The following is a 23,351-nucleotide window of genomic DNA, read 5'->3' on the forward strand; positions in this document are numbered from 1 at the left end:
TTTCTGTCGTAACGAGATGTACATTTATATTTTGGAGTCTCGTTTAATTTGCAGCAGTGAAATTTCTCCAATTTTGCCAGTTTTATAGTGACTGAAAACCTGTTAATATACGGACATTCTATTAAGACAATATGTTCTGTTTACAATTGTTGTGCTTTTCCTTTTAAAAAAAACTTTAATTCAAACACGTGATTGTCTGTGTGTGTCTGGAATACATGACTGTACACATTCGACATAATGTAAAAAAAAGAAGAAAAAAAAAAGAAAAGAAATGGCAAAACCTCCAAAAGTGCCGTGAACATTTCATGACGACAGGACCGTGCTGTAGTGTTTCAGGAAGAAGAGAAGGGAAGAGCTGTTTCTACAGGCCTTTCTTCTCTTTCGTTATTTATTTCCTTATTAACGGTCATCAAACATTGATGCTTGATCGTTCGAGCTGCGGAATATCGTGTAATATTTGACATCAGTGAGAGTGTGTGTGTCGCGATGGCTCGCCCACGGCCTCGGGAATATAAAGCAGGAGATTTGGTTTTCGCCAAGATGAAGGGATACCCGCACTGGCCAGCGAGGGTGAGTACGAGCGTCAGCCGAGCAGAGCGGTGGGGAGGCCGGTTAACTGGAGTGTTTAGCGACCGATACACACCCCCAACCCCGTGCAGCGCGTGCGGATCCATCTGCGTGTAAAGAAAACAAATGGCGGGAAGATGTTCTTAATGCGTCAGTAAATGTCTCAGCCTCGCGGATCATCAGTGTGCAAGCATTTTTCGGTCTGTGGTGTGACTTCTTTCGCCCTGTTCACATGGTTTAAGGCTCCGTGTCATTTTAGACGTTTATAAAGTGTTTGAATGGCTTGAATGGTATGGTTGAGTTATTTTCATGGTTGGTGAATTGATGTGTGTTTGTGCTGCTGTTAATATCCTGCAGATAATTTGGGCCGAAACCCACCGGCACGCGTGGGAAACACGTTTATTTACAACACATTTGAAAATGATATAAAATTACACCGAACACCACAACACTAAAAGAAGGTTCCGTCTAAAGCGAACGTGTGTGTGTGTGTGTAGAGAGAGAGAGAGAGAGAGAGAGAGAGAGAGAAATATGGGCCGCGAACAGCGTGTTTGGTTTTCAGTATATTTCAGAATCAGCACAACATGTCAGCTGATTATGTATTCTTATATTTCTTTTAAGGAATGTCTATCTAGTTTAATAATAAACTCCTAAACAAAAGAAAATAGGCTGGTCTGGAGTTTTGACACCATGACATTCGTAACTGAGACAAAAGCTTCTTATCTGATCCACAAAGTCTATTTAAAAGCTATTCTTTAAGGCTTACAGTATTGCAACGATTGATCTGTTCAGTGTCAGGACTGAATACACGGGACAAACACATGTATAGCTGTCAATGTGTAAATGGTTGTGATATGATGTTGCTCTTGTAAAATTGACCTGTTTGTGTCAATCAACATTTCTGTGTCTGTTTGAGAAATGGGGCAAATGTGTTAAAGAAGTCGCTGCATGTTCCAGGTTCATTGCAGGTGTGTTATGATACCAACGACAGAAAGTACAAACCAAAAAAGTTTTAAATGGCCAACGAATGTGTCTAAAGTTGTTTTGTAATGTCCTTTTATAGGGATTGTTCACTCAAAAATGTAAATTCTCTAATAATTTATTCACCCTGGTGCCATCCCAGTTGTGTAAGACTTTCTCTCTTCTGCAGAACACAAATGAAGATTTTTAGAAGAATATTTCAGCTCTGTAGGTCCATACATTGCAAGTAAATGGTGACCAGAACTTTGAAGCCCCAAAAAGCACATAAAGACAGGATAACATTACTTCCACAAGACTCCAGTAGTTTAATCAATGTCTTCTGAAGGGATCTAGTTGGTTTTGGGTGAAAATGGACTAAAATATAACGTAAATCTGGACATCAGCAGTCTGCTTGGCGCTCAAGGTTTCAAGTTCAATTGCACTTCCTAGTGCTCTGTGCATGCTTCAAGGTCTAGGAAGTGTAATCAAGCTTGAAATCATGATCGTGCCTAGAGACTGCAATGGCAAGATGTACAGTTAAACATTAGTTATGTATTTTGGTCTATTCTCACCCAGTACCAATCACTTCTGAAGATATATATTTGACCACTGGGGTCTTATGGATTAATTTTGTGCTACCTGTATGTGCTTTTTGGAGTTTCCAAGTTCTGGCCACCATTCACTTTCATTGTTTGAACCTGCAGAGCTGAAATATTCTTCTTTCTTCTGCTGAAAAAAACAGAGATTTTTAGAAGGTCACACATCTGGGATGGCATGAGGGTAATAAATTATTAGTTAACATTTTTGGGTCAACCATCCCTTTAAAAAAATCAATAATGTTTATTCCTTTGCACTCGTATGACACATTCAGAATAATATTCCTAAACATATGTCTTTCTCCTGTTTGCTTGTAGATTGATGAGCTGCCAGAGGGTGCTGTGAAGCCACCAGCTAATAAATACCCCATCTTCTTTTTTGGCACCCATGAAACGTAAGTTTGTTGTGTGTAGTGCATGTGTAGATTGTTTTGTGTGAGAACGAAGTGTTTGTGTTTCAGTAAAACATTCCTGATGAACAACTGTATAAATAATCAATAATCAGACATTATGTGTGTATCTGCCCTCCCGCAGTGCTTTCCTGGGCCCAAAAGACCTGCTGCCCTACAAGGAATATAAAGACAAGTTTGGAAAGTCAAACAAAAGAAAAGGATTTAATGAAGGGCTGTGGGAAATTGAAAACAATCCTGGAGTCAAATTTACTGGTTACCAGGTCAGTTATGGGATTTTTGTGACCTAAAAATATTGTTTGTGAGGGTTTGTAATGTGATAGGGCATAACCCTTAACTCTGCTACCAAAACTGTATGTTTAGGTCATGCAACAGCAGAGTTCATCAGAGACAGAAGGAGAGGGCGGAAATGCCGCTGATGCGAGCAGTGAGGGAGAAGAGTGTGATTCTGGCGGTGAGGAAGATGAAGGAAAGATGAAGAGTGACAAGGTCGGGTCCAAGCGGAAAAAGAGTTCATCCTCAAAGGTGCAGAAATAAAAATTTTTTTTTTTTTAATTTTTTTTTTTACTTGACACAGCTTAAAGTTTAATCTGCAGTACGTGTGATTTCATATGAATGGATACTGCTGTATGTCCTTCGATTTATTTTTCAAATTACTCAGCTTAATAGTTTATTTGTTTTCATTTTGTTGGTGTAAATCTCATGTGATGCCAAAGGTCACTGCAGGCTCCAGGTCAGTAGGGGGCAGAATATGCAACAGGATAGCTGTGAATTGCAGCTCAACATATAGTGAAAAGGGTTGTTTTAGTCCTAAAAACCAAAAGAGAATTTACATTTTCAAGCCACGGGTTCCCTCTGGAATTTCGAATGGGGTTTTTGATTTATGAGTATTTTTATGGATATATGATGTGTTTTTGTCCATACAATGCAAGTCAAAGGGTTGAAAACTTTCAAGCTCCAAAAAGGACATTTATAGATTTGTTGTGAAAAAGGTTACTTTTTGGACTGTTTCTCACATAAAAGTGATTTTATCACTTCAGAAGACATGGATTAAACCACTCGAGATGCATGGATAACTTTTATGCTGCCTTTATGTACTTTTTGGAGCTTAAAAATGTTGGACTTGAATTTTATAGACAAAAAACATGCAGTGTATCCTTTAAAAAAAAAAGTTTGTTCTGCAGAATAAAAAGTAATATGGGTTGGGAGAGTAAATGAACAAGTGACTCAGATTGATCACAGTTGAAATTTCATTTTTACTGTATATTCCACACAGAGCGTTGCCAAGAGATAATTGTCTAAAGACTGTATTTCCATACCCTCATGAAACCTATGTACACTTGAATGACAAGTCGTCTCTGTTTGAATCTGAGTAATATTAATAAAAATCAATATTCAAAATAAATTCAGCTTGAATAATCCAAATCTGACAGGTGTGAAGCCAAGTTCATCGCTGAAGGGTTTTATATATTTTAGAAAATAAGTCTGAATTGCTTACACCCCTGTTGCAGAGTCCTTGCTTGGCAACAGCTGTTGCCTAGCAACAGTCTTGGATGGTTAAATATGCAGGTAAGGTTACTGTGCTACTTGAACATGTTTAGTGTAGCAGTGTGAAATGTAGATATGTGACAAGACATAGCTATCAGAAAAGCCTTAATGTGCTCAACCCCATTTATAACGCAGAATGCACATATTTTTTTTACAAATGTTGGTATTTCTATCAGATTTATTTCAATGCTGTTGATTTGTGAAGATAATTTGAACTCATGAGCAGAACATAGTGGAAGAATTGCAGCCTGGCAGGACAAGCGCCTGTTGCCCTTTAGTGTCAGGGGTTAAGGTAGTGTCAGGGGTTAAGGTGTTTCATAAAGCATGTTTTCTGGTTAATAATCTCTTAGATGTCGTCCAAGCTGTCCAGGAAGTGTTTGGATGATGAAGATCTGCAGAAAGATGGAAAAGATGAAGAAGAGGGCTCAGAGGCTGGTGACCATGACAACAATATCAAAAACTCTTCAGACAAGACATGCAGTAAAGTGGTGAGAACATTTAATATGCACGTCAAGAGGAATCTTATATGATGATCAGGTAACCATCATGAACAGGTATTAATACAGTCAAATTTCTAAAAGACAAATGTATGAATGACTCCCAAAATATGAAGTTACTGCGTTGATTTGATCATAATTTATAACAGTGTTGAGTAATAAGAGCAAAACCGTATAGGTGCTCAGTAACTAGGGCTGATGATTTAATGCATTCATTTAGAGTGGTTAATTATATAAAAAAAATAACATATGAAAAAATGAATGCAATTAATCGTACCCCCTGACCCATACGTAAATTCCCTGATAAAAGTATGTATTTTGCCTCCATCGGAGCAATTCAAGCTTCAAGTACATTTAACTTAGTGTTTTTTCAAGCCGCATCAGCAGGGGGTGGTCTGTGCACCTCATCAAACCTCACAAGCAGCGGAGCCACAGAATGAGAGCTGTTCATGCATGACAGCACAATGCAGGGGTCTCAAGGAACAATTTAAATAAATTATTCTCCCCAATTTGGAATGCCCAATTTCCATTGCACACTTATTCCTCGTGGTGGTGTAGTGACTTGCATCAATCTGGGTGGCAGAGGACAATTTGATTTGTGGAATGCACATCCAGGGCACGAAGCTCCCGTTCCACCACATCCCAAAGATGTTCTATTGGGTTGAGATCTGGTGTCTGTGGGGGCCATTTTAGTACAGTGAACTCATTGTCATGTTCAAGAAACCAATTTGAAATGATTCGAGCTTTGTGACATGGTGCATTATCCTGCTAGAAGTAGCCATCAGAGGATGGGTACATGGTGGCCATAAAGGGATGGACATGGTCAGAAACAATGCTCAGGTAGGCCGTGGCATTTAAACGATGCCCAATCGGCACTAAGGGGCCTAAAGTGTGCCAAGAAAACATCCCCCACACCATTACACCACCACCACCACCAGCCTGCACAGTGGTAAAAAGGCATGATGGATCCATGTTTTCATTCTGTTTACGCCAAATTCTGACTCTACCATCTGAATGTCTCAACAGAAATCGAGACTCATCAGACCAGGCAACATTTTTCCGGTCTTAAACTGTCCAATTTTGGTGAGCTCTTGCAAATTGTAGCCTCTTTTTCCTATTTGTAGTGGAGATGAGTGGTACCCGGTGGGGTCTTCTGCTGTTGTAGCCCATCCGCCTCAAGGTTGTGCATGTTGTGGCTTCACAGATGCTTTGCTGCATACCTCGGTTGTAACGAGTGGTTATTTCAGGCAAAGTTGCTCTTCTATCAGCTTGAATCAGTCTGCCCATTCTCCTCTGACCTCTAGCATCAACAAGGCATTTTCGCCCACAGGACTGCCGCATACTGGATGTTTTTCCCTTTTCACACCATTCTTTGTAAACCCTAGAAATGGTTGTGCGTGAAAATCCCAGTAACTGAGCAGATTGTGAAATACTCAGACCGGCCCGTCTGGCACCAACAACCATGCCACGCTCAAAATTGCTTAAATCACCTTTCTTTCCCATTCTGACATTCAGTTTGGCGTTCAGGAGATTGTCTTGACCAGGACCACACCCCTAAATGCATTGAAGCAACTGCCATGTGATTGGTTGATTAGATAATTGCATTAATGAGAAATTGAACAGGTGTTCCTAATAATCCTTTAGGTGAGTGTACTTCTAAAGCCACTATTTCTATTGTCTAATGATATCAATACTTTACTCGTCAGCCATAATAATGCAAAGTATTTCAATCTGAATGAATAATTATATATTTGAATTATTATGTCTTAATTATATTGAATTAGGTGTATTTCTCAGAAAATATTTGTATATGCCATTAATTGCACTAAATTCGATGAACTAATCAGCATATCATGTAATTAATTTGAATCGAATGACAGCCCTAGTAGTTATAATTATCTACACTAGTACCTGTCAGGTAAAAATCACTGAAGAAAACAATAGAAATATTTTGAATTAGTGTGTGTGCTGAGAATGTCCCCTCCTGGATTGTTGAGATGTGGCATCATAACTGTGTGTTGTCATGTGTAATGACAAGGTACAAAGTCAGCACTCTCAGTTAATATTTAATGACCCCATGAAACAAACATGATGAGAAGCAAATTTGATTCATATCTTTAAAAGTTTCATACAGTGCATCCGGAAAGTATTCACAGCGCTTCACTTTTTCCACATTTTGTTATGTTACAGCCTTATTCCAAAATGGATTAAATTCATTATTTTCCTCTTAATTCTACAAACAATACCCCATAATGACAATGTGAAAGAAGTTTGTTTGAAATCTTTGCAAATTTATAAAAAAAAATAAAAAATAAAATCATATGTACATAAGTATTCACACCCTTTGCTATTGCTCAATACTTTGTTGAAGCACCTTTGGCACCAATTACAGCCTCAAGTCTTTGGGTATGATGCTACAAGCTTGGCACACCTATTTTTGGGCAGTTTTTCCCCATTCTTCTTTGCAGGACCTCTCAAGCTCCATCAGATTGGATGGGGGTGTTTTCAGCCATTTTCAGATCTCTCCAGAGATGTTCAATCGGGTTTAAGTCTGGTCTCTGGCTGGGCTACTCACGGACATTCACAGAGTTGTCCCGTAGCCTTTGTTATCTTGGCTGTGGGCTTGGGGTCGTTGTCCTGTTGGAAGATGAACCTTCACCCCAGTCTGAGGTCCAGAGCGCTGTGGAGCAGGTTTTCATCAAGGATGTCTCTGTACATTGCTGCATTCATCTTTCCCTCGATCCTGACTAGTCTCCCAGTTCCTGTTGCTGAAAAACATCCCCACAGCATGATGCTGCCACCACCATGCTTCACTGTAGGGATGGTATTGGCCAGGTGATGAGTGGTGCCTGGTTTCCTCCAGACATGATGCTTGCCATTCAGGCCAAAGGTTTCATCAGACCAGAGAATTTTGTGTCTCATGGTCTGAGAGTCCTTCAGGTGCCTTTTGGCAAACTCCAGGTGGGCTGTCATGTGCCTTTTACTGAGGAGTGGCTTCCGTCTGGCCATTCTACCATACAGGCCTGATTGGTGGAGTGCTGCAGAGATGGTTGTTCTTCTGGAAGTTTCTCCTCTCTCCACACAGAAATGCTGGAGCTCTGTCAGAGTGACCATCGGGTTCTTGGTCACCTCCCTGACTAAGACCCTTCTCCCCCGATCGCTCAGTTTGGCCGGATGGCCAGCTCTAGGAAGAATCCTGTTGGATCCAAACTTCTTCCATTTACGTATGATGGAGGCCACTGTGCTCATTGGGTCCTTCAATGTTGCAGAAATGTTTCTGTACCCTTCCCCAGATCTGTGCCTCGATACAATTATGTCTCGGAGGTCTACAGACAATTCCTTGGATTTCATGGCTTGTTTGTGCTCTGACATGCACTGTTAACTGTATGACCTTATATAGACAGGTGTGTGCCTTTCCAAATCATGTCCAATCAACTGCATTTACCACAGGTGGACTCCAATCAAGATGTAGAAACATCTCAAGTATGATCTGTGGAAACAGGATGCACCTGAGCTCAATTTTGAGTGTCATGGCAAAGGCTGTGAATACTTATGTACATGTGACTTTTTTCAATTTTTATTTGTAATAAATTTGAAAAGATTTAAAAAAAACTTCTTTCACGTTGTCATGATGGGTTATTGTTTGTAGAATTTTGAGGAAAATAATGAATTTAATCCATTTTGGAATAAGGCTGTAACATAAAATGTGGAAAAAGTGAAGCGCTGTGAATACTTCACTGTAGTTCAAAGAGTGTCCACTAGGGGTCCCAGTACTAGAACTATTGTGTTTGAATTGTGTCTACTGTTTGTGTCTCTTACAGCAGAATCAGTCACTCCGGGAGGATCACTAGACTAGATGATCAGACAATGGCTCACGACGGCTCATATGTGATATTGTAATTGTACATTTTGGAAACTTATACTGATCGCTTGCAAACTCCTAGACATTATTATACATTTGATCATCTGTTTATTCTGGGTCAAATCAAACACACACATAGAAGGCAACTGCTAAGTAAATGATTACACGTAACACACAGTATACGTAATTCTTGGGATTAAACACAGACTACAGTCATTTCTTCATGCTGTTTTGAGTTTAGATGTTCAGATTTAGCTCAAACCCATCTCTGATCTCATTAATATGTGTTGTGTTTGACATTTCTTTCTTTCATTAGGGACAAACTGGTCAGACATTTCTATGTTTAACAAAACATTTTCCCACTTTTATGTAATCAGATAAAAAGAATGGAAAAAAGTAGAATATGTATGAAGTATTGTGCACAAACAAAGTAAACTCAATATTATCTCCATACATTTGGGTGTAGAATGTAGGACCTCTGTACAATTAGCCGAATGCGTGAGGTACTGCTCATCTTTATAAGACAGTGAAATATCTATTTCTGTGTCAGTGAGTTGATTATTTTCTAGTGGCATGCTGGCTTTTACCTTCATTCTGTAGTTCACGTTTCATACTCTTGTTTCTGATGTTGATAATATCAGTCCATTAATCCAGACCGCGTTAATCACAAATCCTCTTCCCAGCGGAAAACATGTCCTTGATGTGTTAATTTTATTTCTTGTCTTTGTTTTATATAAAGAATATATTCTATTTATTTTTTATGATCGTAGATGACACATCGTGGTAAATTGTCACTCAATGTAGATGTCACTTTATTTTAATTTTGATTACCCTCATACATGTTGCATTTTCAAGGTTTGTAGCTACATGTAAACTGTTTTTCCTGTTTATTGACAAAAAATTTTACAGAATAAACTCATTGGAATGCAAGTGGTTTGCTGTTGGTTAATTTATCAATATATTACATCTGACAGACAAAGTGAGTTTTAATTTCAGGCAGATCTTTATCAAGTTTTATCGAAGTCTATTTGCAATATATTTCTGTCATCTCTTTGTTCAATTTTGAGTTAAATTCTGAAACAAAATCAGGATAATGGCACAGCAAAAGCCACATTAAAACATTACTAACCCATTATTGAGCTTCTTAACAGAATACATACAGACAACACATGAAACAGAACAGGCAAATATTTATTGTGTTAATATATTTCAACTAAATTTATCAAAGCTACATAATGTGTATTACACGAGTTTGCCACCAGAAGGTATTTTCTGCAGAGTTCTGTGTCTTGCTTCTCATTTTAGTATTAATAGACAGTCACTCCAGGTTTACTGTTGTGAAGTTTTGCCTGTGAGTGTTAAAGGTGTAGGTAACCCAAAAATTAAAATTCTCTCTCATACCATCCCAGATGTGTGAGTTTCTTCTGCAGAACACAAAAGAAGATTTTTCTAAGTATATTTTTAGCTCTGTAGGTCCATTTAATGCAACTAAATGGTGACCAGAACTTAAAGATCTAAAAAGCACATAAATCCCTCATAAAAGTAATCCATAAGTCTCCATTGGTTAAACCCATTTTTTCTGAAGTGATATATGTGTGGGTGAGAAAAAGATCAGTATTTAAGTCCTTTTTTTCTATAACAGAGTTGCTGCAGACTTTTTAACGACACTTTTTAAGACCTGAACAAAAACAATTTATACCGTATATCCATACAGAACAAACCCACACAATCTCAAAATAAATCAAAGATTCTTTCAATTAAACAGGCTGGAGCACACATTCAACAAGGCCCACACACACTGGCAATATTGTGATGTAGTAAAGACACCTCAGCGTAAATCTCTGTGCTCTTCAAGGCACCTCTGGGCACATTTACATTTGTGAAGGGCACCTCTAGATTTGTGAATGAAAAGAAAAAAAAACCCGTTCCGTGCACGTCAGTGCCAGGATTAGTTCAACTATAGTATCTTGGATTACAGATTTTGGATTTAAGTGATCTACATGAACATTTGCAAACATATTATCCGCATAAGTATGATGTGTTACTGAGATGAATTAGGTATCATGACCTAACAAGGTACAAAATATTTTTTAATAAAGCATTTATTAATCTTTGTTAGGTAATAAAAACACAATTGATCATTGTAAGTTAATGTTAACTAATGTCGCTAACTAATGGAACCTTACTGTAAAGAGTTCCCACAGAGATTAATAAAGTAAGGTATTTTAGCTGCTTTGAAAGATTTGTCACCAAAAATTAAAGCTTAAAATGAAAAATTTAAAGCTAAAGTGTTTAATGTCTGCACCACTGGCTTCACCAAACAGAATAGTCAACATAATTACTGTTTTCAAACAGCCTCCAGAAACCTTTCTGAATTGGCATCTACAAATGAAAATGAAGTGAATGTAAAATGAACTTTAAAACAATCACTCATGTGAAAATGTACCTTCATGATGCCGCAGGTGATTGTTGCTGTCTTGTTGCGTTTAGGCAGCGTTCTCACTCAGATTTACTGTCACATGTTGCTGTGATGAAGAACACAGGGCGTGAGTGTTGATGCAGCAGCGCATAAAGTAGATTAAACGTGAGAAAAAGTGCTCTGAAGTCATGCAGCATGTAAAGGGCGTCCGAGTGTGTAGAGACGCCCTGATATGCGTGAACTGAGCCTGACATTAAACACGAACACACAGATTTAGAGTAAGTGTGGAATGTGTGACTATTTATATCTGAAGCTTTCACATGCTGACACTGACTGTCCAAAACAAACTTTTCAAGGGCACACACACACAGAGCTGCTCCAAACAACACAGACAGGCCTGCTCTCTCTCTCTCTCTCTCTCTCTCTCTCTCTCTCTCTTTGGGGTTTGGGGGATAGGAAATTAAAGCTACACAGATATGAACTTGTCAACAAGGTTTGGATGTTAAATTAAAAATATTACATTTTTATCCCTCACCTGTGCCACTGCCCCAGAATGCACCTGGCTGAGGTCTGGCAGCCAATCCCTGCCAGGCACCAGGAGCTCATACATCATAATGATGAAACAGTACAGAGTACAGCATATTTACCAGCATCTGAACACATTGGATCATGGAGTACACTTGTCAGTGTCAGTGTATGTGTTCAGTGGTATTGGTAAAACTGTTATATTTACCTGTTATTTGGGGTACGCTGATGGGTCTTTCAGGTACGGCTTGTAGTTCATGGCATATTCCTGACATCATTCTTCTGGGCAGTCCAAAACCAGCTGAAAGTAATACAGAATGACATGATCAAATCGAACCCTGAGCACACAGAATACACTTTGCTGATCATTAACATCTGCCATCAGCTCTTTGACTGATTAACGATAACTAATCAACGATGGGTTTCCTGAAGCAGAGAGTTAATCATATATATATATATATATATATATATATATATATATATATATATATATATATATATATATATTTATTTTTTTATTTTTTATTTTTTTCTCCCCAATTTGGCATGCTGGCAATCTGGGTGGCAGAGGATTAATCTCAGTTGCCTCCGCGTCTGAGACCGTCAATCCACGCATCTTATCATGTGGCTTGTTGAGCGCATTACCGTGGAGACCTAGTGCGAGTGGAGGCTCACGCTATTCTCCGCAGCATCCACACACAACTCACCACGTGCCCCACCAAGAGCAAGAACCACATTAAAGCAACCACGAGGAGGTTAGCCCAATGTGACTGACTTTGTCCTTCCAGAATATTCTGAGAGAGTAAAAGCCAGTTTAAACTCTGATGTCTTAAGGGCCGGTCACACTAGGCTTTGAGCATACAAATTTTTTTCAGACAAAGCGATGGACCAGGATATGATGTCACGCGGAATGGCTTTTTGTGTAAGTAAATACTAATATATTCAAAGTTTGAATATATATTGTCTACTCACGTTCCTGCAAAACTAAAAAAACGCAGCTTTGAAATATGTATTCTTTGTACTGAGTGTACGTGTGTGTGAATGTGTTTTCATGCCATTTGTTGTGGATCCAGTGAAGAAGGTTGCTTAAACACTCGGAAACACTTCAACACTAATACAGAGACATATAACTGATGCAGCAGAAAGAGGATATTCAGCCGGACACCATATTTTCCTGAGAACGCAAGGCATAAACACACGCATACACTGTTTAACTCATAAATCAATATAGATTGACTGATATAGAGCTGAAAAACTAATCTTTATACTTCTATATATAAATAAAATCAGCACTTCAGCCGTGAAAACACTGATATTTCCTCTCTTATACTTACCCACAACATTCCCTGGAATGTAAACTATTATGCGCATGAGCACGGATCCATCCCAGTAGGACCCAATCACTCTGTAACTCACCCTGCAAACACAACCATGAATGCATTAATTTGTTTTTGTGCTGTTATGTACTTCTGTATGTGGCGTGTGTGTTTTTACACAAGAGGACACACAGGTTTAATATGTGTGTATACATTATATGTGTATATTGTTGGTAATGAGTGATTGTGATGGTGTAGAAGTCAGATATCCTCTAAATAAAAAATAAAAAGGGGGTTGTAAATATGTAATTCTGTAGCAATACATCTAGCCAAATTTGACAGAGATATACAAAATCCACATGAGCTGGTTTATAATTTGCAAACAATAAAAATATTGCAAACGTATAAATTAGCTGATCAACTTACAGTGTATGGCTCGTTGCTTGCCATTGTCAGTTTGCTCTTTCCTGTTGCATGTCCTCAACCTGGCAATCCACGTGCGCTTCCAGTCTGGGGAGGAGGAGGTGGGGGAAACAACTTTCTCCAGTATTTTGAGCTGAGGGAGGCTGCAGACCTGGAGCACAGGCAGATATATGGCCCATGCAGTTTTACGCCCCTCCTGTTCCTGATGCGTCCTATAGGGGGAGGCTGTACAGTTATGCCGAGTTTACACTACACGATTTTAAGCCCTATTTTGCTGACAGATTTGTGGAGATTGCCGACAAAATCCTGAAATCGTAGGCAAATCGGAGCTCGCTCCCGTGAGCGACGAACGCAATGTATGAACTATAAAAGACGCGATTTGAGAGAAGCGCCAACGTGTCACCGATGTCAGCGAGATATCTAGGACGCTAAATATCTGGACCTGTCTGCGATTCCAAATCTTGCAATGTCAAATATGTTTCGAATGAATACAACAGCGTTGACCTACAGCCAATGAGAGAGCAAGAAACGGGGCACCGGAAGTTTCAGTGGGAGGAATCCTGATGTACCTGCAACAGAACATCAACTAGCATGGCTGCGGTATCAAGAAACTCACACTGGACCAAAGAAATGGAGGAAAAATTTGTGGAACATTGGCAGGAGCACCAGATTTGATGTTTCACTGAACTGTTTTACAACCGGGTGGAAAAAAAGAAGAGTTGGAGAGAAATTGCTGAGGAAGCACTCTGTGAACTCTATGGGGCTATTAGCGAATTGCAGAACGCTCACCCTGGCGAATCTCAAGACAGTGCTCCCAAAATTCCATCAGTATGTGGACTTTCCAACGAGAGGGGTGGACACGCTTCATCTTATTTACACAAAAATCCTAGGCGCATACCAGGCGGAGCCCCGCCCCACCTCGGCTACTCAGACTACATCTCTGTTGTGTTAATCCCAGCATACAGACCGCTCATCAGGTGCACAAAACAGCTTTAGAAGCAACTGAAAACCTGGCCAGCAGGAGCCCTCTCTGCTCTTCAGGACTGTTTTGAGTGTACTGACTGGTACATGTTCAGGGAGGCTGCAACATATGGCAACTCCAACTTGGAGGAATACACAGCATCAGTGACCAGGTACATTAGCAAGTGCATTGATGATGTCACTTTCTCCAAGACCATCACCACAAGCCCCAACCAGAAGGCATGGATGACTGTGGAGGTGCGTGTGCTGCTGAGGACCCAAGACTCCGCCTTCAGGGCAGGCGACAAGGCGGTCCTAAGAACAGCGAGGGCCAAACTGTCTCGGGCCATCAGAGAAGCAAAGCGCGCACACGCCCAGAGAATCCACAGTCACTTCCAGGACAGCGGTGACATGCGGCGCATGTGGCAGGGCATCCAGGCCATCACCAACTATAGAACAACATCAGTTGCCTGTGACAAAGATGCCTATCCTTCCAGATGTGCTGAACGACTACTACGCTCGGTTTGAGGCACAAGTAGTCTTACCACGGCTGATGTGTGGAAAGCTACATAGAGTCAACCCACGGAAGGCTGCTGGACCAGACAACATTCCTGGCAGAGTGCTCAGAGGATGTACAGACCAGCTGGCAGATGTTCTTACCAACATCTTCAACATCTCTCAGAGCAGCACCGCCATTCCGACATGCTTCAAGGCCACCACCAGCGGCTAACGGACTGGTGTAGAGCCAACAACCTGTCTCTGAATGTGGACAAAACAGAGAGAGAGAACAGAGTGACCACTCTCCGCTGAACATCGACGGCTCCTCTGTGGAGATCGTCAAGAGCACCAAATTCCTTGGTGTTCACCTGGCAGAGAACCTCACCTTGTCCCTCAACACCAGCTCTATTACCAAGAAAGCCCAGCAGAGTCTCTACTTTCTTTGAAGTCTGAGGAAAGCACATCTCCCACCCCCCTTCCTCACTACATTTATAGAGGGACAATTGAGAGCATCCTGAGCAGCTGCATCACTGCCTGGTTTGGGACTTGCACCGTTTCGGACCGCAAAGCCCTGCAGATGATAGTGAGGACAGCTGAGAAGATCATCGGGGTCTCTCTTCCCTCCATCAAAGACATTTACACAAAGCACTGCATCCGCAAAGCAACCAGCATTGTGGATGACCCCACACACAAACTCTTCTGCCTCCTCCCGTCTGGCAAGAGGTAGCGAAGCGCTCGGGCCCTCACAGCCAGACTGTGTAACAGCTTCTTCCCCCAAGCCATCAGACTCCTCAATACTCAGAGACTGGTTTGACACACACACACCTGTACACCATCCAACTTTTGCACAAGTCCAGAGTTGCACTTTAATTCATTGTCACTTTATACCTGGCTGCTACCTCAATAAAGGCTATGTCCATAGAACACTATTTCATAGTATGTTATGTTTATGTTTAGCATTTTAGAAAGTGTCAACTTTTTGCACTATTCATTACAAATGTGTAATGGTCGGAGATGAACTGTCTCTTACTGTGTCTATTGTTCTGTTCCTTTTAGTAATTTATTGTACTGTCCCATACTTTTTTGCACAAATTGTAGAAATGTAGAAATATTATGTAGAAATATTATTTAGTCTGTGTAGTCTCATGTGGTTCTGTGTTTGTCCTATGTTGTTTTATGTAGCACAATGGTCCTGGAGGAACGTTGTCTTGTTTCGCTGTGTACTGTACTAACTGTATGTGGTTGATTGACAATAAAAACCACTTGACTTGAAATTGCCAATTCTCTTGGACAGTCAGGTAAACAAATAGGTAGATTTTTCAGTAGGAGTTACTTTTTCATATTGTAACCAATAAAATATATGATGATTTTACACATTATGTAAAGGCAATTAAAAACATACACATCATAATCTGAAATGCATAACATATGATCATGCATTTGTTTTCGTATCTCGTATCACTTCTTGCGTGAACTCTGTTGTGAAATGCAATTTGGGGTCCAGGCAGAGTTGTCGGGGATTCGTCAATAGTGAAATGTTTTGTAATGTGTTCACCCCTGTTGCCTATTCCTCCTGTAATATGAAAACTACTACTTCAGTGACAAGACAGACAGTTGTGTAATATGAACGGTACCACAATCCAACGTCTTTGAAAGTCGTGTAGTGTGTAGGAGGCATTAGAGTTATGAACCAGCAAAGCAGACCAAGACTAGAAGCGACACCAATAAGAGGAATGTTAAATAATATGATAAAGTTATTGTTGTTCAGCAATCATGTAATGTTGGGTTATTTAAAGAAACAATAGCTAAGGGTCGATATCAATTCATTTCAATATGTCTCGTGATGTTAATGTTTTAAGTTATTGCACAATACGTTTGCTCTCCAACGCAGTGTGGCTAACCACGTGTAGGGTTAGCATTACAGAACATAAACGTCAACATCAGGTTGATATTGTCATGCTAACCTTATCTTTTAGTGGTGGTTAGTTAAGGTTAGCAACATAACCTGACCATCAATAAGTAGTTTTAACTAAACATGCTAAATGATACTTGGCTTATTTGGGGTGTGATCAGTCTCGATCCTATCTCTGGTAGTCCATCATCTGTGCTCTCGCTTTTGCTGAAAGAGGAGAAATGTCTGCGAGGACCTGTCATTGACATAAGGTACTGTAAGGATCCTATAAAGGAAAAATGATCAAACATGACATCCTGCCATTATTTACAAACCATTTTCTCTACAACTATCCAACTTTTGCTTTTTTTATCAGTGAGTGGGGGCATTTTGACAAGCAGATTGAACAACAGTTAAAGAAGAGTGGCGAGCCGTAGGGGAGTCATCAACGGGAGTCATCCTTGCGTCTGGCTGGTTGACTTGCATTACTTTGCACCTCAGCATTTAACGCCTAGCAAGAGGACAACGCTTCTGTAGTTCATGTTGTTAATAAACGGTGTTAATAAATAAATAAATTGTTGATCACAAAAAAGTTGTCTTTTTCTTCTCATATGGCTAAATGGCCCTTGGAATTTTATAAATGTGTGAATTGTGTTTGTCTTCATAAAATGCTATGTATGCAGGATTGGGAGGGTTCATTTGGAAATATATTCCACTAGATTCTGTTAAATGTCATTTGTAATGTATACCATTAGATTTGTAACATAGTAACATATTCTAAATACTTTGGATTTCTTCTACAGCACTGGTATTTTTTCACTTGTTTTGACTATAAAAACTCTGCATGTATTTTTAACATGTGAATTTTGTCTTACTGTACTGGCAGAGTTGTTTCTAAAACAAGCTAAATCAAATTGATCTTGTTTTAATGATTTTTCTGATATTTTTACAGGAAAACAATAAAAAAAAAAATATTATCAAGAATATGATTTTTGCCCTAATATCAAAGGTCTTACTAGAAAAATAGAAATTATGATCTAACGTGAATTTTCTTGATAAAAAATATGTTTGTGCCTGGTAACACGTGCATGTAAAACGGCTAGAAATAGCATTTTAGCTTAGCGTAAAGCTGGAAAATTATTTCTATTTCTCGTCATTATGAACAGCAGGGGCGTAAAACTGCATGTGCTCCAGGTCTGCAGCCTCCCCGTATAGAATATTTTGAACTTGGTCTGCATTACCCATTTTAAACGCTTGATGTCAATGTTACACGTTGCTCCTTTATAAAAGCAGAATGGTATATGCAAATCTATATGTGTTTCTTAGTCGGCAGATCTGGGCGGATATTCCTTTTCCGAGGACTTGAGGAATCTCAAATAATCAGACTTGATTTGAAATTAATAATGGTGATGTGTTAAAACCATTTGAATTCTCTATAATGAACAGCAATTGAGCAGCAGTGTCCAATATTACCATTTATTCCACATGGACACTGCCGAGGTTATGTAAACATACCCATAAACAGGGTGAAGATTAAGTTCAGATTTTAACCACATCTGTCCATCTGTAATATCATAATGCAGCAATAGCTAGCAGTGCAGTCTTGTGTCATGGTGTGGTGGCAAATAGAATTGACACTAGATTCATAACCTCAGAAATCCATGAACTGTAGTTAAAGGTGTAGTTCACCAATAATTCAATTACTTATATTCTTATATTTCACTTATATTATTAATTTTTACAAAATCATTTTAATATTGTTTATATTCAGAATAGTGTCAATTGCCATTAAATGGAGGTATTGATACTGTCCATAAATAGCCAAAAATCACACATGATAAATCTTAAAAAGTTCACAGGATCATACATACGTTTACACAGTGTACACATAGTACAAACTCCTACAAACAAACATAGTCTTTCCATTTCCACTCATTTCTATTGCATGAAATGTTTATGAGAGATCTACATCAGTGTAGTTGTGTGTCTTCTGTGTGCAGAGGCGGACCTACAGGAAAGGCAAGCCAGGCAATTGCCTAGGGCCCCAAGGTGGGGGCCCCCGTGGGCAGCAATAACAGTAGTTCACTGCAACGACACTTGAAACCAATAATTGAGTGAGGGGGTGAGACAGTGTGCTGCAGGGGGGACCAAGTGACAGACAGATAACACAAGAACTGCTGTGTACCAGCAGCACACTTTTGCCTGCATTGTGTAAGGGACAGACAGGATGAGAGTGTGAGACAGATACAGTGAGAGAGAGACAGGCATGACAGCACTGTCACATCACATTTTTGACATGCACTGTTAAGGGATGAATGAGCTGCAGTTAGCCTGAATAATTCTGTTTGCTCAGACATCATCTACAACACATTTTCTTACAATGTTTTTGTCTGTTATTTCTCAGGTGTGTTTGCATGTGCTGACTGCAGTGTGAGGTATCATGACTCAGATTGGACCTTTGAGTACCCATCAGCCCTTACTGCTCTAGATGTGTCACATCGGCTTTAATTCAGACCGGTTTTCTAGATGTGAATTCTGCTGTTATGCATAAAGGGAATAGATGTTCATTTTTCACCAGATGAGCTCAGACACATTGACTTAGACATGAATAAAGCGTCACTTTTCAGAGAGGAATGATTTTAATGAGTTTACTTACACAAGAATGAAAATAGTTCAATTGAGAATAGAAAAGAGATACACGAGGCAAAACAAACAACCTCGTTTCAAGTAAAAACTGGAGATCAGCTCGTGTAAATGTGTCGGTCAGGGTAATCAGGAGTCACCGGTTACTGTAATGTGACCTCTGACTGTAGGAGTCGTGACTAGAGTATCGTTCATCGCGGCGGTCATTCCAGCGGCGCTCCAGGAAATACTGTCCGCGGCTCCATATATTCACTGAGCAGAAAAAAAGTTCAGTGACCCGCAGTTCAGGGCTTCCGTATAAAACATAAACCAAACTATTTAATTATATTTAAACATAACATGTTTAATTTAATTTAAATATTTATTAAATATTCGCTTATGGTTATGGATAAGAGATCATCTAAAAAGTTCACACACTGTGCTAAAGCGTCACTGATGTCCAAGGGTTCAATGCAAGTGCCTTGCATTTTCTGTCTTAAACACTGTTATTAAAAATAACATTTTACATTTAATGAATACTTGAACACATCCAACATTTTAGTGCTGAGGGTGGAATTTTCAGATGGTCCCTTAAAAGCGCTAGTTAATGAAAGAACTTTGGAGTATTTTACGCATAATTCTCCAACTACAACAAGCATGACCATTTGAGGTCAATGACTTATGACTGTATGATACAGTTTTTAAGCTACAACCACCAAATTTGCAACAGACCTTCAGACTGTTCTGAAGTTTAATGTTATATATATTTTCTAACTGATCGGAATTACGGTATTGCCGTATTGGACTTCTGAACAGGACTGATTTTAAATTGACTCCCATTCAAGGTGTGAAAACCCAGCTTAAAACCCTGTGGACTTACGCTAGCAACTGTATACACTGCACCACAACATCGTAGAGACTTCAACTTTGGCTTATTTGACTCAGGCCAGCAAGTAGCCTTTAAATATCATGCAGGCACATTTTTATCCACACCCTAACATCCATTTAGTGCACCTTAGCAACCAAGTAGCAAATCACATATCTCTTCAGCAGGACATCATAGAGACTTACGGGTTGGGTCATTTGACTCAGGGTAGCTAAGAGCCTTTTGAGTATCACTTTGGTAACTCTCTAGCAACCAAATGAGCTCACCCTAGAAACCAAATAGCAAAACACATATCTCTGCACCTGAACATCATAGAGATCTCCGGGTTGAGACATTTGACTCAGGCTAGCAAGGAGCCTTGTAAATATCACCCTGGTAACTGCCTAGCACCTGCAATGGCTCATTTATTATGAAAACTCTTAAAAACATAAAATTGGAACCCTTATAAACCACTCCACTAAAGCCCAAATAAATGCATTAACTTAAATGAGAAAGGCTCTTACCGACATACTCTAAGCTCACCACATCAACGCACTTCAGCCTAATAATATATACAAATTACAGTTTTTCTCAATTGATTTGGCACATTTACTGAAAAAAAAATACAATTGTCAAAAAACTAAGTACAATTCTCACATCACATGGTACATTCAGCACACCACTCCATGTGACCTGCAAAAGGTGAGTCCTCAATCAAAAGAATTAACTCATGTTTCAAATGTAAAATAAATCCATCAACGAATAAATCATTGTCATCAAAACAAAAGCTTCCTTTATCAATGCTTAGACCAAAACAGTCAAAATGCAAAGACATCATGTCAAATGACAGTGTACTCTGAAAGTGTAATAGTTTCCCACTATGTAATATTGTCCAATTACTAACACTGTATATGTAGGCAGCTGAATAGTATTGATTTCAAAAAGTCATGGAACACACTATACTTTCAACAAAACAATTATTCAAACATTTCTCATCATTCTATGTACACACTTTACAGTCAACCAAAAATACGTAAAGAAAGCTTGTACAGAAAAAAATATATAAACAACAGCAAAATTCAAGAACTACTATATTTTCAAGAAAAAATATGCTGCAAGTTCATCAACCTCAAAACCACAAATGTTGTGTCTGGCCACAACATTTCATCTACATCACACCTGATATCCTCCCTTGCAATGCAATGAGAGAAAAATCTTTTGGCATGACGCAGCCACCCCCTACAACAATCTGCTGTGATATCCTCACAACCAGCATCCATTGCACCCAGTAAGGACAACTGGTCGTGAGGACGGTGATCATAGACCTTCCATCTCCATGCAGAAAAGAACTCCTCAATGGGATTTAGGAATGGGGAGTATGGTGGGAGAAACTCCATCAAAAAACGTGGGTGGGCAACAAACAATTCCCTGACTGTATTTGAACGATGGAAACTTACATTGTCCCAAACTATAACATACATTGGCAAGTCATTTCTTACCAACCCCCTCTCATTTTTAGGAATGAGATCCCTGTAAAGAGTTTCCAAAAAATTGAGGAAACATTGTGTGTTATAGGGCCCAATGATGGGAATGTGGTTGAGTATACCATTTTCACATATGGCAGCACATATTATAATGTTCCCTCCACGCTGGCCAGGCACATCAACAGTGGCTCGGTGACCAATAATATTATGGCCATGTCTCCTGACTTTGATCAAGTTGAATCCTGCCTTATCAACATACACAAAAATGTGTGGTGATTCATCAGCCTCCAGCTCTCTCTATAAAAGATATTAAAGCAATTTAGAAAATAATTTACAGTAGATATTGTAAATTATACAGTTACACATATCCCACATTGTGTAACATATTCTGCATATACAGGTTGTACTTGTCAATACTGAAAGACAAGGAGATTACAGCATTGTGAAGTGTACAATGATTAATTCTTACCTGTACATACATTAATTGAATACATACATACAGAAATTGAATTGCTCTCTATCTAGCTTAAGTCTATCCGTCTGACAAATATTACAACAATATCACATAACTATTATGTATCTAATATATGTGTAGCAGGTTATTGTGATTGGTGGTTGTTCTATTTAGTATGTAGGGATTTACAAAATGAACATGTGTATAATTGCATTTGAGAGTAATATCATCCAATAGCAAATGAATGCAAACAATTTTGATCTGCAAGGCTTTCTCAATGCTTTTTGTGCCAAAGCAATAGTAAATGACAATAGTCAAGTGAACAAATGACCTAATGTTCATATAGTTTGTCATATAATTTGACAAAGTTTAATAGTCATTTGACGATTGCGCCAAAGCGATTGAGAAAAACTGTAACATTGGTACTGTTGGGTACAGGCACAAGATTAAAAAGCAAATGCGCAACTAACCAGGAGAAAGAGAACAAAGCTTCTTGCAATTAAATGCAAGAGATGCACTAAATGGTTTACGATAACAAGATAACAAACATAACGTCCTCTTTATAAACACCATTTATCAATCAAATACTTAACACACATCAATCACAAGGGAAAGGCTCACGTGTGCTCAGAAATAGAGAATTTAGCTTAACATTAGCAACAGTATTCTAATAGGAATGCGCATAGACACTGACAGGCATAATATTGATTAAAAAACAAACACATTAAAGCCATCTCGTTTAAAAGAATCTTAAAAGAAATGGTGACCATTTTCAAGACCTGTACATGCTGATTATAGCCTACTGATTAACTTCTAACCTAAAATGATGATGTAGCCTATCATTCAATTTACCCAAGAATGCTACTGCATTAGTCATTCTAAAGAATAGCATGCCAACGTGGCTTAAAGTTAGTGAGGAAAACCACAATGTTAGGATGTATTGACTTATTGATACATTTGTCGCACCTGTTGGTTTATATATTAAAAAATAAATAAAAATGTTCTCAATTTTGGTGAATCTTTGGTTGTCTTTAAAAAATGTGTATGTTTGCAAATATTAAAACCGCAAACGATGTTTTGTGTACAGGGGACATTTATGGTATAATACAGTACAAACGGTCTAGAACCGCCCCTGAGGCTCTCCTCTTTTTGTCATTGCTAGGCTTTGGTAAACAACACTCATTAGATGTAGTCCAGATATATGTGCATTTAGACACATTTTATGGATTATCAAATGTTTACTTCACATTTCTTTAGAAATGGATTGATATATAGTTTTCCTCTAAATTATGCGACTCTCATGGTGTGTGTAACAGAAAAAGAGTGGTACATATAGAAGAGAGTTATTAGTTAATTTGTTTCTGTCGAGATTAGATAAGCAACTTCTGCTATGGATTAGATTATATATTATTCATGAAAAGAGTGGTTGAGATGGCATTGCTAGCTTTTGAACC

The 23,351-nt window shown here is 39.0% G+C and overlaps 1 protein-coding gene and 1 pseudogene across 1 annotated transcript; one reads left to right on the top strand and one right to left on the bottom strand.

Moving 5' to 3' along the window:
- Positions 1–259: 259 nt before the first annotated feature.
- Positions 260–9,365, top strand: LOC127661557 (hepatoma-derived growth factor-related protein 3-like). The gene is made up of 6 exons (XM_052152316.1): positions 260–570; positions 2,442–2,518; positions 2,658–2,796; positions 2,897–3,058; positions 4,432–4,569; positions 8,400–9,365. The coding sequence occupies exons 1-6, from the start codon at positions 487–489 to the stop codon at positions 8,427–8,429; spliced, it is 630 nt and encodes a 209-aa protein (XP_052008276.1). The 5' UTR covers positions 260–486; the 3' UTR covers positions 8,430–9,365.
- On the bottom strand, positions 3,068–20,489 carry LOC127661489 (transmembrane 6 superfamily member 1-like; annotated as a pseudogene).
- Positions 20,490–23,351: the final 2,862 nt, after the last annotated feature.

Source organism: Xyrauchen texanus, chromosome 21 (assembly GCF_025860055.1).
Source record: "Xyrauchen texanus isolate HMW12.3.18 chromosome 21, RBS_HiC_50CHRs, whole genome shotgun sequence".
NCBI lineage: Eukaryota > Metazoa > Chordata > Actinopteri > Cypriniformes > Catostomidae > Xyrauchen > Xyrauchen texanus.

Excerpts from the sequence above, each read along its gene's own strand:
- LOC127661557 (XM_052152316.1), top strand. The coding sequence starts at position 487 with ATGGCTCGCCCACGGCCTCGGGAATATAAAGCAGGAGATTTGGTTTTC. Across the intron at positions 2,519-2,657 it reads TTTTTTGGCACCCATGAAAC|TGCTTTCCTGGGCCCAAAAG; the intron begins GTAAGTTTGTTG and ends GCCCTCCCGCAG. Across the intron at positions 4,570-8,399 it reads ACAAGACATGCAGTAAAGTG|CAGAATCAGTCACTCCGGGA; the intron begins GTGAGAACATTT and ends TGTCTCTTACAG.